The sequence below is a fragment of the Neoarius graeffei genome, chromosome 16, assembly GCF_027579695.1.
Source record: "Neoarius graeffei isolate fNeoGra1 chromosome 16, fNeoGra1.pri, whole genome shotgun sequence".
In the NCBI taxonomy this organism is placed as follows: domain Eukaryota; kingdom Metazoa; phylum Chordata; class Actinopteri; order Siluriformes; family Ariidae; genus Neoarius; species Neoarius graeffei.
The window spans coordinates 4,948,240-4,963,248 of NC_083584.1; the positions used below are offsets into that span (position 1 = coordinate 4,948,240).

General features: G+C 41.6%; 1 protein-coding gene across 1 annotated transcript in view; it reads left to right on the forward strand.

Annotated features, from left to right (window-relative positions):
* The first annotated feature begins 417 nt into the window (after window positions 1-417).
* LOC132900336 (NACHT, LRR and PYD domains-containing protein 3-like) overlaps window positions 418-15,009 on the forward strand; it is a 37,131-nt gene continuing 22,539 nt past the window's right edge. The window contains exons 1-7 of the mRNA XM_060942366.1: window positions 418-540; window positions 816-958; window positions 2,686-2,802; window positions 3,196-3,312; window positions 3,872-3,925; window positions 8,463-10,232; window positions 13,468-13,662. Of these exons, the coding sequence (XP_060798349.1) occupies window positions 906-958; window positions 2,686-2,802; window positions 3,196-3,312; window positions 3,872-3,925; window positions 8,463-10,232; window positions 13,468-13,662 (2,306 nt within the window). The 5' untranslated portion in view covers window positions 418-540; window positions 816-905. The remainder of the gene's footprint in view (window positions 541-815; window positions 959-2,685; window positions 2,803-3,195; window positions 3,313-3,871; window positions 3,926-8,462; window positions 10,233-13,467; window positions 13,663-15,009) is intronic.

Sequence of the window (15,009 nt, forward strand, 5' to 3'; positions counted from 1 at the left end):
GCCTTTCTGTGCGGAGTTTGCATGTTCTCCCCGTGTCCGCGTGGGTTTCCTCCGGGTGCTCCGGTTTCCCCCACAGTCCAAAGACATGCAGGTTAGGTTAACTGGTGACTCTAAATTGAGCGTAGGTGTGAATGTGAGTGTGAATGGTTGTCTGTGTCTATGTCAGCCCTGTGATGACCTGGCGACTTGTCCAGGGTGAACCCCGCCTTTCGCCCGTAGTCAGCTGGGATAGGCTCCAGCTTGCCTGCGACCCTGTAGAACAGGATAAAGCGGCTACAGATAATGAGATGAGATGAGATTTATTTTCCTGCCAATCTTCTGTTCCACACTCCAGTCCAGTAGGTGGCGGTAATGCACCTTTAAGCTGGCATGCAAACCACCATTCAACACCGAAGAAGATGAAGTTGTTTTCCGGAAGTGAAAGTGTTTCTCTTTCAGCCTCGACGCCATTTTGTTGCTGCTGGAAAAATAAAGAAAAAACTCCAACAGCAGGCTGAAACGGGGACATTAATGTCCCCCAGCATGGAGTGCTGAGTAAAAGTAAGTGCTGTGTTGGAGAGAAATGTGGTTGTATTTGACTGAGCTCGTGTAAAAACAGCAGTAAAACTGCGGAACTGAAATCCTCTTCCCTGTAAAGCTGCTGTTTATCGGCTGTGTGTTCTATATTCGAGTTTCTCTCTTCCATTTCTCATCTATTAAACACTCAGAGAGTTTGGGGGAGTTTAGCTGGAAAACATTTATTTCCAGCTCGGCATTTCCTGTTTATTCTGATGGTTTTTCAGCTGGAACTGCATGTTTGTTTTTGTCTTTTCTAGGAGTGAAATTCCTTCCAGCAGAAGAGATCCGCGTCTTCAGGAATCAGCAGTGAGTCCATGAGCTGTGTGTCCATACACTAATATTCAAAAATGGAGAGCCGGGATCTGGACACAGATAATGTGACCCCATCCTCAAAAAAACGGTAAACTGCCATGTTCTAATATTTTAGTCATTAACTGTTCTTATCTGAAATATGGAGTGAGTAGATATGAGAAGAATAACTGAACACAAATTTATCCTCCGAATGAAAAGTTCTCAGTCACCACTTTAAACATTCAGATTCTGTTCACTGTCAGTAAAATGATGTTCTTATAAAATAATAAAGCAGTTAAACAGTAAAGAGTAGGTATGAGCCGATACACTAAAGCCACGATACGAGTCGTATCCCAAAACAGGCTTCACAGGACCAGACTGATGAGATGGAGAAAGATTATTTGAAAGTAAATTTCCTTTACAAAGGGAACCCACGGCGAAAAATAAACAGAGGAGAGAAATATTACATATTTTGCACGAATGCATTTTGACTGCGCTGTATTGTCACACTGTGTTGCATAAATCAGTGCTTTTAAAATTCTTTTTTTTTTTAATATTCACACTCACTTAAGGGCGTAACCATATTTCCATTTTGTGGGCGGTGTCAGAGGTCAACATGACGTAGAATCATCGATAGGTTTCCTGTATCTTGATTGGCTCGCTGCTCCTGACACCGCGATGTTGCCAGATGAACAAAACCTTGTTGAAAAATAGCAGGGTGCAAAACCTGTGGTTGCAAAAATAATCACTGTGATAATACGGGAAAGTGTTTTTTCTGTGTTCCATTGCTGACAACCGAGCGACGTAAACGACTTGCTAAACAGTGGCTACACAACTTGAACAGGTCACACTTTAGAAACTCTCCTTTGGCAGAAATTCTGTTTGTGAGGACCATTTTGAGTCCGATTGCTTTGAAAGGAATCTCCAGGCCGAGCTTTTGGGCTACGCAGGTCACATTTGACTCAAACTCGATGCTGTGCCAACAATATTCCAACACCGTCTACGGAAAAGGGATTCAGGCCGTGCAAGCCGATGAGCTGGAATAGTACAGACGTTCAAAGAGAATGTATATATCTTGGCACTGCCTAAAAGCAGAGCTCCAGATGAGTGTAAAATGTGTTAGTAAATAATCCCACGTGATTTTTATTTTTCAAGCAAATTAAAAACCCATCTATCTTCTGTAAATAAAGAGACAAATTGAATTGTGCGGTGCTCCACGCTTCACCTGCTATAAACTCTCACTCAGCTTCGGGCTATCACAAGCCTATATTTAGACCATATACACTATTGTGGCACACTGCATGTCTATATCTGCATTAACACGCGCAATAAATAAATAAATAGGCTCGTCCATACTGCTGACTTGAAGATGACTCTTTTTCATCTGACTTAATCCAGGCTCGCTTGACGTCATATTGATTGCCCATGTGCAATAAAACTTGACATGTTTTGGACCTTTAAGCACTTAAAGCTACTTATGATGGCTAATCAGGTGTGTGTGTGTGTGTGTGTGTGTGTGTGTGTGTGTGTGTTATAATTTGGGCTTGTACTATCGATATCGATCATGTTTAAATGCTGTACCGGTCCCCTTTAACGTAGAAAGATTGTTTGATGGTAAATTGTGCTTTAAATGATTAAAATCCCAAATTAGTGTCATCACATATGCTACTCCCTTTGCTGCTGCTGCCGAGTGTGTAAGAAGAGGTGGAGGTCATAATGAATATTGAACAGAAATATGGTGAAATATGATATGATACAAATTCATCTCGCCAGTATTTTGTGTCGGAATTCTGTGTAAGAAAAACTGTCTCATGTCCACTCTATAATGCTGTACAGTAAAGTCCAGATGAAGAGATCAGACTCACCAAAACCCAGCTGTGTCTCCATGAAGAGCGATGAGTCTATGGATATTCCCTGGAACTTTAAAACTGGAAACCCATCACCTGGACACAGGTAACATCCCATAATTCTCAGAGTTAAAGTCACTGCAGAGTGAAAGGCCGTGTTACACATTGCTTTATCCAGTTCAGATCATTAGCAGAATTTTGATATTTATCAGTTTGTTATACTTTAATTAGGCCATAATCCTGCTACAGTACTTTCAGTAAACATTTTAGAGTAATTAATATCAATAACTGTGCAGTTCAGTGTTTCACAGTGTCACGTACATCAGGAAGTAAATTCATCTGGATGTGACAATAAGTCAGAGTAATGGTGAACAAAATCATTTAAATAAGCAATAAAGACTCATTCCACTGTTCACTGTTGGTCAAATCAAGTCAAAATAACAAATCATTCAAAAAGTGTAAATGGTTTATTTAATGGCGTGTCTATAATGCTGTACAGTGAAGTCCAGATGAAGAGATCAGACTCACCAGAACCCAGCTGTGTCTCCATGAAGAGCGATTGGTCTATGAATATTCCCTGGAGCTTTAAAACTGGAAACCCGTCACCTGGGCACAGGTAACATCCCATAATTCTCGGAGTTAAAGTCACAGTAATGGATGTGCTCCACTGTCATTAGCAGCTGTTTTGATGTTTATTATAGTTCCTTGGTCTTTAGTGATGCTACAATGCTTTCAGTAAATGCTTTAGAGGAAATAGTGTAAACATTTATTCAGGTGAAAATGTCTTATGGCTAATGTTTTGAATGCTAAAGCCAGAAATGGTAATCTAAGCAAAAAGAACTGAACCAGCTGAAATTCTGATCTCTTATCTCCTTCATCTTTGGATCTCAAATCCAAATGTCTTCAGTGTAAAGCAAAAACAAAAGAGCTGGCCTTGCTGTTCCGGTACTTTTGGAGGGGCCTGTCGGAAGAAGGGGAAAAAAAACTAGAAGCCTAAAATTAAAACAGGGACAGATTTTTCTCCAGGTCCACAATGCTGCTGTATTTAGTTCTGTGTTCTCTAAATAATTATTCACTTGCTCCATTTATTGCAGTAAAATTGGGACTAAATCTGAGACTCCAGTATTAAAGGGATTAAAGTTGTTGTCTTTAACAGCTACTATTTTTGTTCTCAGTGTTTTACAGAAGGCAGGAGACAGAAGAGAAAAGATCTTCATCACAGATGCAGGGTAAGATCAAACCCAACAACATGACCGTGACACTGACGCTCTGGTATTCTAAACCTCTCTGCTGTTATTATCTACAGGATTAGATTATAGAAAACATCACTGAGCTCTATATAAAATCTGGAGAGCTCATAGGCTCGTCAGGGTGAAGCCAGCTGGCCGCCATCTTACCACTCCCATCACGGAGCGGAACTGTCATTTAGACGAGTGGAAGCTCCACAAAATTGGACGAGTTATTTATGTAGTCGGTGAGAAAAATGAGAAGAAAAATGCCTACATGTGCAGCAGTGAACTGTACAAATCGTCAGGTCAAAGGTTGTGGACGGACATTTCACCTGTGAGTATTGATGGCTAGCGTGTGCTCATTTTTACACGTGTGTGCACAGCGCCGTTTGCGTGGACCCCCTATAGGAAGAGAGGGGAAAAACTGTCTGATCGTCTTGTCTGTTTTTGTTGAAAATCTGACATTGATATCTGGGATGAACACTGTGACTGTGTCAGATTATCGATGCAAATGTTCCTGACGAGATCAAAGCCAATGTCTGTCTATAAAATATAAAAAAAAAAAAAAAAAGGAAGAAGAAATGTATGAAGAAGAAAGCGACAGGAACTGAAATAATCTCCATAAAAATAATTATAGAGCGGCGGCTACAATTATCGACACCTTAACGATCTTTTGGTCGTTGCAAAAGTGGAAGAGACTTTCAATCTGTAAATTGTGCATGAATAATTACTCAAACTTCCACTGGGAAAAAACGAGTTGATTCCTGATTATTTAGCGTATCAGATCACGTGACTCCGTTCCACAATTATTGACATTCAGATGGTTTTATTTTTAAAAAATCGTACATACGATTAAGTTAACAAGACAGCTTTAATTTAAAATTTGTTTTACGTAGACTTGTACTAAATGCATACCTGCCAACCTGTACGCATCTTGCGTAGCCGCTACGAATTTTTACCTCATTGTATGACTGTACGTTTTCACATTAAAAAGTACGCATATCGTCTGAACTCGCATTTCAGTCAAATGCATACCTGCCAACCTGAACTCGCATTTCAGTCAAGTTCTCGCTGAAGTTGATACCGCTGATCTGTGAGAACTCAAAGCCAGAATGGAACGCTTTGCCCAATCCCCCCGCCCCTCTTCCAGAGCGTGTGGCTCTGCCCTCTTCACCCCTCCCCTTCCTCCTTCACGTCTCTGACTTAAGTGCAGCGGTGCAGCCAGACGTCAGCCCAATAAACCGACATTGTTAACCCCTCGTGAACGTTATACTCGTTCACCAAATCAATATGCTGCAATACTTCAGGCTTTCCCACATGAATGTTTCAGACAAAAACTGAACATATGGAGCCCGAACCGAGCGCCAAACATGTTCGGAAACCCCAAAGATTTCTGGAAAGCTATCGGGAGATGTGGCCTTGTCTCACACGGTCGCATTTACCCAGCCACGCATTCTGCACGGTGTGCAAGATTGATCTAGACATCAGTCACCAAGGAGCAACAGGTGTGCTAACACCATCCCACACACGCCCGTTAAAGTACTGCAATAAGAAGTTTTAGCTAACTGGAAGGCAGCGCGTAACACTTTTACTGTTATGCACGGCCTTCCTATATTTGTAACAGAAACGGTTGTGTTTCACATGTACTCGAGCGTCCTAGCCGTTATTTTGTGCATTTACAACACCAACAGTACAGGCTAGTTCTTCATTTAACTTCAAAGCCGTCACTCAAGGTTGCATATTCGATGCGGTAACCAGCGAAACCTGATTACAATTCCTCTCGCGCTCTCATTGAATCACTATGATAAGTACCACTTTATTGATGTGCTCAACAAAACGTAACGTGTTGTATATCTTAAGGGCAGTCGGTAACTTCTGTAAATGGTAGCCTAGGAATGTTTGCAGATGATGTGAAGTCGAAAATTGGTCATCCCTCTTATGAAAAAACCTGCGTGGTACTGCAGTATCAAATGCTTTTTTCTACAGTATTACTGCAGTAAATGCAATATTTCGAATGCAAATGCAATAGTTTGCACATGAAAAAGGCATACTACAAAATACTGCAGTGTACTGTATAATGCAATACTTTGTACGTGTGTGTGGGGGGGTCTGCACAGTGCAGGAAAAAAAAGGTCAGTTTCCCATTTATACACTGCATTTTTTTTCCCATAAGGGCCTTATAAAAGCCTGGGTCTGTAAGTCTGTCTATAAATTCAGAAAAATCATACTAATAATATGCAGTAACACATTATTTTTTACATACTGTATTAATTTAATGTGTTATTTATTTTGAAAGAGCGGCTCTGGTTTAATTTCATTTCATTTGCACATGTATTTAATGTTTGTTGTGCTTTTCAAAATGGAAGGAAGTTCCCAAGAGCCATCAATAACAGTTTCCCAAAGTCTATCAATAGGAATGTTTTACAAAACTGGACTATTGGTGCGTTCATGTGCTATGGGAATTATGGTAAATACCAAACGCCGACATGGAAAGCACACATGAACGCCCCCTCTTGTGGTATTTTCCACTGGGCAACTCGTAGAAAATTTTGATACACGAGTTGCCGAGATGAGATGAACTTTAATCTTTCAACATGGCGGCGAGCGTGGCATTCAGTGTGTTAAGAAAATCTCTACTTGTCATGATCAGGAAATATTCAGCATTATTTACCTTTTGACTTTTGATAACTCGTATTCCTGCTGCAGCTGATGAACAAGGCAATCTATAATTGTTTTAGCCAAATAACAGGCCTGATTCTGAATCTGGTCCACCATCTTTAATTTGTCAACAACAACAAAAGCATGTGAACACAACACACTGGTAAATACCACTTCCCAACTGGAAAATATCATCTTCCCATAGCACATGAACGCAGCATATGTTCCCAAGGTCAATCAATACAACTGGATTGGTCTGCTGGTTGTGGTCTGTGGGGGCGCATGCGCGCCGGGTTGGGGTGCGGTTGACGCGAGGGTACTCATGAAATTGTAAAATTGTACTCATAAAATTTTTTCAAGGTTGGCAGGTATGTAAATATAAAATCTTTTATATAAATATATGGATGTTGGTGTTGACTTAAATGAGGAGGTAATTCTAATGTTTGTAAACAAATCAACTGATGTTTAACCTGCATCAGAAAATCTTTTTGTTCCACTTTTGAAGTATTTTCGTAAATCACATTTTGTTAGTCATTCGTTGTTGTTGTTTGTATTAATTTCTAGTTTTGTCGTTTACCAATAAATGCGTTGACAACAGGCAGTTGACATTGTAACCACATGAAAATCCAGGTCAAAGGTCGCATGTCATTCCTCGAACCAAAAAATAAAATGTCCACTGATATTGTAATATGTGGTCGATATTTACAACAAACTGAAAAAAATTCTGAATGGAATAGAAAAATCTGAATATTTCAAGCATGTAATTTTTTTTACGTTAGGAATTTAATTCAGGTCTAATTCTACTGATTTCAATCGGATTCCAAATACTCTATAAACATTCCATTCTGTTATAAATCAGAAAAAAAATTATTATAAATCACAGCACTTTTATTTTTTTAAAGCACTTCATCTACTTCAACAATGTTACACACAGAGATCGATCCATAACAGTCGTAAATGTCCCTTAATCCCACAGGGTGTCGATAATGGTGGACACCGGTGAAAGTGATCACTATTATCGACACCTCACGTGACTTCTCAAACGTGCGTTTAGATACAAAATGGCAGCTGTAAATGAAAGAGTAAGAAATAAAGTAGGTTTTGACGAGGAGATCATGAAATATCGGTGAATTTGATCAGTAAAAACATGTCCATGATCTTTGCACCATGCTTCCCTGCGATGATAATGTCCAGGTTTTCCTCAACTTGCTGATCGTGCTAAAAGAAATTCCGTCTCAGGTAACGAGCTGTGTCATCAGACGACAAGATCAAAGGGTGGGGGTGGGGTCTTCCGGTTTATTAATTAACCAATAATAACTGCTGTAACTGAAACTCAGCTTTGTACGATTGTTTGTTTTTATTGGTGAATCTGAAAAGGTGTCGATAATTATGGACTGTAGATAATTGTAGCTGCCGCTCTAGTAAAAAAAAAAAGCCATGAAAAAAATAAGAGACTGACCTGGAAAAGGGAAAAAATACTAACAGTGAAGCAGAGCGCGATAAAGATGTGTCAGAAATGGGGGTCAAGTTGAGAAAATAAGAGGAGGTAATGAAAGGGGGCGGAGTCAGGAGGTACTTTTCTTGGGGCAAATTTGATGAGATACCATGGTGTAACACACCAGCCAGAGACACGCGATGGGAGTGGTAATATGGCGGCCAGACGGCTTCACTCGTCTCTACAGCGGGGAATAGGCTCTGAGCTCTCCAGGTTTTATATAGAGCTCAGTGGAAAAGATACAATCAAATCCGGTAAATCCATAGTGTTAGCATCCTAAAGAACGGTTATCTGTGGGAACCAGTCAGAAAAAACTGTGATGTTAAACTGTAATAATTGGAGCCCAGGTCTCACCGCGTCTTCTTATTTCACCCCCTCACACAGACACGCCCCAGAATCTCCTGCTGTAAATGAATTCCAGAAAAAGTTCAGATTAAATCTGATGAAGAAGTTTCAGTGGTTAAATGGAGTGATGATAAAGCCGGAAACGCGAGCGCTCCTGAATGAGATCTACACCGAGCTCTACATCACAGAGGGAGACAGTGGAGACGTCAATAAAGAACATGAGGTGAGACGGATTGAGGCAGTGTCCAGGAGAAAAACAACAGAGGAAACACCAATCAAATGCAGCGACATCTTTAAGCCCTTATCTGAAGAAGACGAACCCATCAGAACTGTAGTGACAAAGGGCGTGGCTGGTATCGGAAAAACAGTCTCTGTGCAGAAGTTCATTGTGGACTGGGCTGAAGGGAAAGCAAATCAGGACGTCCCCCTCATATTTCCACTTCCTTTCAGAGAGCTGAATCTGATGAAGGACCAAAACCTGAGTCTGATGGAGCTCCTTCATGTCTGCTTTAAGGAAACCAGAGAAACAGAAATGTCCAGGTTGGAAAAGGTTCTGTTCATTTTTGATGGATTGGACGAGTGTCGTTTCCCTCTGGATTTCCGGAACACAGTGAGTGTGTGTGATGTAACTGAATCAGCATCGGTGCGTGTGCTGCTGATAAACCTGATCAAAGGGAATCTGCTTCCCTCTGCTCTCGTCTGGATCACCTCCCGACCAGCAGCAGCTGATCAAATCCCCTCTGAGTACGTCCATCGAGTCACAGAGGTACGAGGGTTCAATGACCCCCAGAAGGAGGAGTACTTCAGGAAGAGGGTCAGTGATCAGAGCCTGGCCGAGAACATCATCACACACCTGAAGTCATTAAGAAGCCTGTACATCATGTGTCACGTCCCAGTCTTCTGCTGGATTTCAGCCGCTGTCCTCGAGAGAATGTTGGGTGAAGCAGAGAGTGGAGAGATCCCCAAGACTCTGACTCAAATGTACACACACTTCCTCATCATTCAGACAAACGTCATCAGAGAAAAATACTCAAAGAAGCAGGAGAGTGATGAAGAAATGCTGCTCAAACTGGGGCAACTGGCTTTTGAGCAGCTGAAGAAAGGCAACCTGATCTTCTATGAGGAAGACCTGCGAGGGTGTAGCATTGATGTGACAGAAGCAGCAGTGTACTCAGGTGTGTGTACGCAGATCTTCAGAGAGGAGCCTGGGCTTCACCAGAGTAAAGTGTACTGCTTTGTTCATCTGAGCATTCAGGAGCATCTCGCAGCTCTGTATGTACATCTGACCTTCATGAAGGAAAAGAGAAATGTTCTTCATCAGAGTCGGTCCTTTGAGACAATTTCAGATGTACACAGGAGTGCTGTAGATCAGATGTTAGAATCTGAGACTGGACATCTGGATCTGTTCCTCCGCTTTCTTCTGGGTCTCTCACTGGAGTCCAATCAGAAACTCTTAGATGCCTTAGTAACACAGACAGGAAGTAGCTCCCAGAGCAAAGAGGAAACAGTTAAGTACATTAAGGAGAAGATCAGTAGAGATGATCTTCCTGCAGAAAAATCCATCAATCTGTTCCACTGTCTGAATGAACTGGGTGATGATTCTCTCGTGGAGGAAATCCAACGCTACCTGAAATCTGGGAAACGAAGTGAACTGTCTCCTTCACAGTGGTCTGCTCTGGTGTTTGTGTTACTGACTTCAGCACAGGAGCTGGAGGAGTTTGATCTGAGTAAATATACCAGTACAGAGGAGATACCAGATTGGGTTCTTGTGAAGGTGATGCCTGTGATTGCAGCATCCAGAAAAGCCGTGTAAGTAAAGCTGAATAGAACTGTTCTACTGTTCCACTGTTAGAAAGAGAGAAACTGAAAGCACTTTGACAGAAACGCACTTTGGGATGTTTTGAGTTTCAGGTGATCCAGAGTGTGTTAATACAAATAGATCAGTAGATAAATGAGGGGAAAACAGCTGCATGTAGAATTGAATAAAACTGAAGTTCAGCTATTAAAGAAGTAGAAACCAGTTGATGTCATTTCAGGAGAAAAATGTTTACGTCTCACATTCTGCCATTTTGTCCCAAGAAGTGTGGAAGCTGTGAGCTGAAGATGAAAGTGACAGCCAGCTAACGAGACTCACAAACACCACATTTCCAAAACTGAACAAATAATCAAACAGAACTTTATACTAACAGTTTATTTACAAATTACACCACTATTGCAGGCTCCGATGTCCCGTAAACATTGAAGGTTTTTTTTCTGTGTAAAACCTTCACTGAGTGCAGTGTGAGGGTTTTTTGTTCACATCCCTCCACATTAAATTTGTGTTGTAGCTGAAATGTAATTACACAGACGCTGGGCCTGTAGAGCCATGTGGAGTTTGCAGTAATACAAAATTATAATTCCACAAAACTTTACTGTTATTAATTACCTGATAAATAGAGGATATTACACGGTGGCACGAAGATCTGAAATTTATCTTCGAGTGGTGAAAAATATTTGACTTGTTCACTTCGCTCACTCGTGATCTATACATTCACCGCTCGAAGATAAACTTCATGTCTTTGTGCCACCGTGTAATATCCTCTGTATGTGTCCCTCAGCTCCAGGATGGGTTTCATATGAAAAATACGAGTGGCGTGTTTCCCAGTAAAACACTCGTGTCTGTCTAATAAAAGGTTTTATTCAGGTGGTGAAAACAGCCTTTCACAGAGCGCTTATTAGAAGCATTATTCTTATTTATTTTTAAAATGTCACAAGGTCTATCAAGTTTGTTTCCGGTCGCCCGTCCAACCCTGAACATTTCTGAAGTGTTGGAAAAATATAAGCAGTCTTTTTTTTTTTTTTTTTTTTTTTTAAGTATCAAGCATTTCAAACGATGGGAAACGTTTACCACTGCTCAGAAACAATCGCACCTACGGGCGCAGCCATATTTGATGTACCACGTGACGACAGCAATAACACGCGGGAATTCAACGTGATTCTCGCGGGAAACCAATTGGCGACAAAATGGTGACAAACGTAACGCAGACACATGCGATATTTAACGTTCACTTCACATGCATGAAAACCAGTCACAGCCAATATAAAACTATCCCATACTCATCCCTCCACACACAATCCCAGTCAGAATCACACATCAGCATTCGTGTCCGCCTGCAATTATAGCGCCACTGAAAAAGGTGCTCAGGTCAGTGCAGACATCCCACTTGAAGATCTGCTGGAAAGGTTTGAACATTGATTCAGTAAAACTGTCGTGTAAGTGGCGGTAGACGGATGCCATCGCTGGAAGAGTGTGTTTATTCTAAAAACAATAAGCAGGTATACAATTCCAAAAGATTGGGAAGAATCAAAATCGGAAGACGAGCAAAGGTCATGTGATCTACAGACAGGCGAGTCGAGGCCGAGACAAAAACCGGAGTAATAACACAAAGAACGGCTCGAGAAGGTCAGACATGAGTGCACTGAGCGGTGACGTCACGAAGTCTGTTTGTGTTCAGCCTGTAATTGGTCCTTGAGTCACGCGCTGCTCGTTGAGAGTGCGACTGCACGTGGGCGCCAGTGATAGTTCGTGGCTGGGGGGCGGATGTGACAAAAACGTTATTTTAATGAATGTTAAAATGAATCTCTTCCATGTCATTTTAAAACGAGACCCGAAACTGACATTAAACTGTACAATCAGTTAACAGCCAGTGTCGCTTTACTCGCGCATGCTTAAGTTACGACAACAACTTTACGACAGCCCACAATCTGTCAACTCCAATCTGTCTTACGGCAGCTACTGTTATCAACACATCTTCATGCTCATGCATTCATTGTGGAACTGATAAAGCAGAACATTATGAAGTGTTGATGTTGCGTTTGTGGGATTAAACATTGGGCGGTGGTGTATGAACAAAGTAGAAAAACACCTCAAAAAGTATTATTTTTATTTTCATGAAATCCTGCAATCATGCATATAATTATAATAAATTTCCATCATAACTCAGTTTGATATTTAGTCACCAAATTGTTTGTACGTACCAATTTAAGACAGTTCTGAAAGAAAAGGAAAAAAATCTGACCATCGTACCCTGAATTTTTTGAGGTTGTGACAGAAAACCATTCCATTATCCATCCATCCATTATCCGTAACCGCTTATCCTGTACAGGGTCGCGGGCGGGCTGGAGCCTATCCCAGCTGACTACGGGGAAAGGCGGGGTTCACCCTGGACAGGTCGCCAGGTCATCACAGGGCTGACACACAGACAACCATTCACACTCACATTCACACCTACACTCAATTTAGAGTCACCAGTTACCCTAACCTGCATGTCTTTGGACTGTGGGGGAAACTGGAGCACCCGGAGGAAACCCACGCGGACACGGGGAGAACATGCAAACTCCGCACAGAAAGGCCCTCGCCAGCCACGGGGCTCGAACCCGGACCTTCTTGCTGTGAGGCGACAGCGCTAACCACTACACCACCATGCCGCCCCTGTGACAGAAAACACAATTTATTATTTTTTGCTTGGCCTAATGTAAATTTATTCCGCGCTAATTATACTGTTGTTGTAATGTCCTGACAGCGTTTATAAATTGTAACTTTTTTGTTGTGTTGACCTTCTCACAGCTTTTATTCTTTTTCATGCTGTCGCTCTTTGGTGTGTTTATTTGTCTCTGAAACAAAAAGCTCTGTCTCAAACTTCAGTGTCCTTTTCTGGGAGAGGTCTTTACCCCCCACACACAGGGAAAGTCAGACTGGGAGACACAACACACAGAGTGTAAGGGGGAGAACATGTCCAGTCTGTAAATCACTGGCACCAGGAACAAATAAGGAGCAACTGGCAACACACACACACTGTTATCCAACGAGCTCATCATGAGTCGCTCCATAAAACCCCTTCAGCACAGGGCTGGTGATCATTTCAGTAGCTCACTAATTAGAGAACAAATCCAATGTCTGAGCTGTTCAGATAAATATGACTCTGCCTCTAACTCTGCCTGCTTCATCTCAACCTGACTTTGATCATTTGGGTGAGTTTATTATGTTTTATTTTATTTCCTTCAGTATCAGTTGTGATAGAATTGAAGGGAGCGGCGCTAAAGCTCTGGTCTCAGTGCTCAACTCAGAAACCTCCAATCTGAGAGAACTGCATCTGACTGTGAGGACACTGAATCTGACTGGGAATAAACTAGAAGACTCAGGAGTGAAGCGTCTCTGCGCTGGACTGGAGAATCCTCACTGTAAAGTGGAGAGACTGGGGTAAGATCATCTCTTTGTGTACATTATTGATTTTCAGTTGAATTTGACTGTAACAGTCCAACATGCAGAACAAATATATTCCTCATTAAACTCCTCACTTCTGCATTAAAGCACTAATTAAACACACTGAGAATTTGATACGTGGGGATAAAAATACAGTTAAAGCAGGGTTTTCATTAGTATGGAAAACAGATGAAATGTTGCCCTGGTGGGAGGACCAGGGGGGCGGAGCCCAGAGCCGAAAACGAATTTTGCAATTTCTAACAGCCAGTCGTTAGCTCTCCATGGTCCATCTGAAATAGAAATTCAAGTCATTCCTGGGTCTCATGGCGATTACAGTTCGTATGCCACAAAACCCAATCAAGATTTGGGAAATCAGAACAACACCAACGCTTGCAGAATAAAGAAATCGAATGTATCACGACAAACATGCAAAATAGCAATAACTTTTTTAAAATGTAAACTGGGCAGGGTTCTCCACTTTTCAAAAATAAAAGGAGGGGGTGGGGCCCCAGTGGGGGGCCAGGGGGACAAAATCCCCCTGAAGGTGACGGACTTTGGGCTTTTTTGACAGTGAAACTGGCCAATAAATGGATAGGAAATGCTAAATCACTGTTAAAATCATTTTACAGAAAATTAACGCATTCTTACTGTACATATCTTTATTGTCAATGTGAGACTCATTTGACATTTCAGTTGAGACTGATGCGCCTGTTGCGATCCCTGAATTAATTATATTTTTTCCTGTGTGAGAAAAATAAATGAACTTCCATGCATAAACAAAATACCCAATTACAATAACTGCATATATTTTTTTACAATACACATAATTAATGTTGATTGGGTGAAACCACTCCAATCCATGCACGAGCTGGTGCGCGTGCCCAAGACTGGCACTACAAAGCCACCCCGGCCTCCGAAGTTCGCGTCCTTTGACCCAGGAACCCGGAAGTCCTGCAGCAAACAAACACTGAAGCAACGGGAAAATGCAGCTCTCGCCTACACGATCACAGATACGCAAAATAAAAGACCTGAACTTAACTTGTGTGTGTGTGCTGTTATATGATTACTGTAATGGTGTAGGGTCAGAAAAGACTATAGATAAGCGTACCCGTTGCACAATAACGCTACAAACACCTGCAGAGTTATTTAGCTGCTGGCTCGTTATTTTGGCCACTTCAGGTCGCCCCGTATGCATTCGTTTAATGGTCTTCTGCGTGTTAAATAGTTTCAAATTTATAATAAAGCAAATACTTTATGATTTATTTGGTGAATACTGATGAAGTCACAGGGTTTTTTTTTTGGCCAAGGGAAGGGCAGCGCGCCACTTTAAAAGCGCCCGTGGAG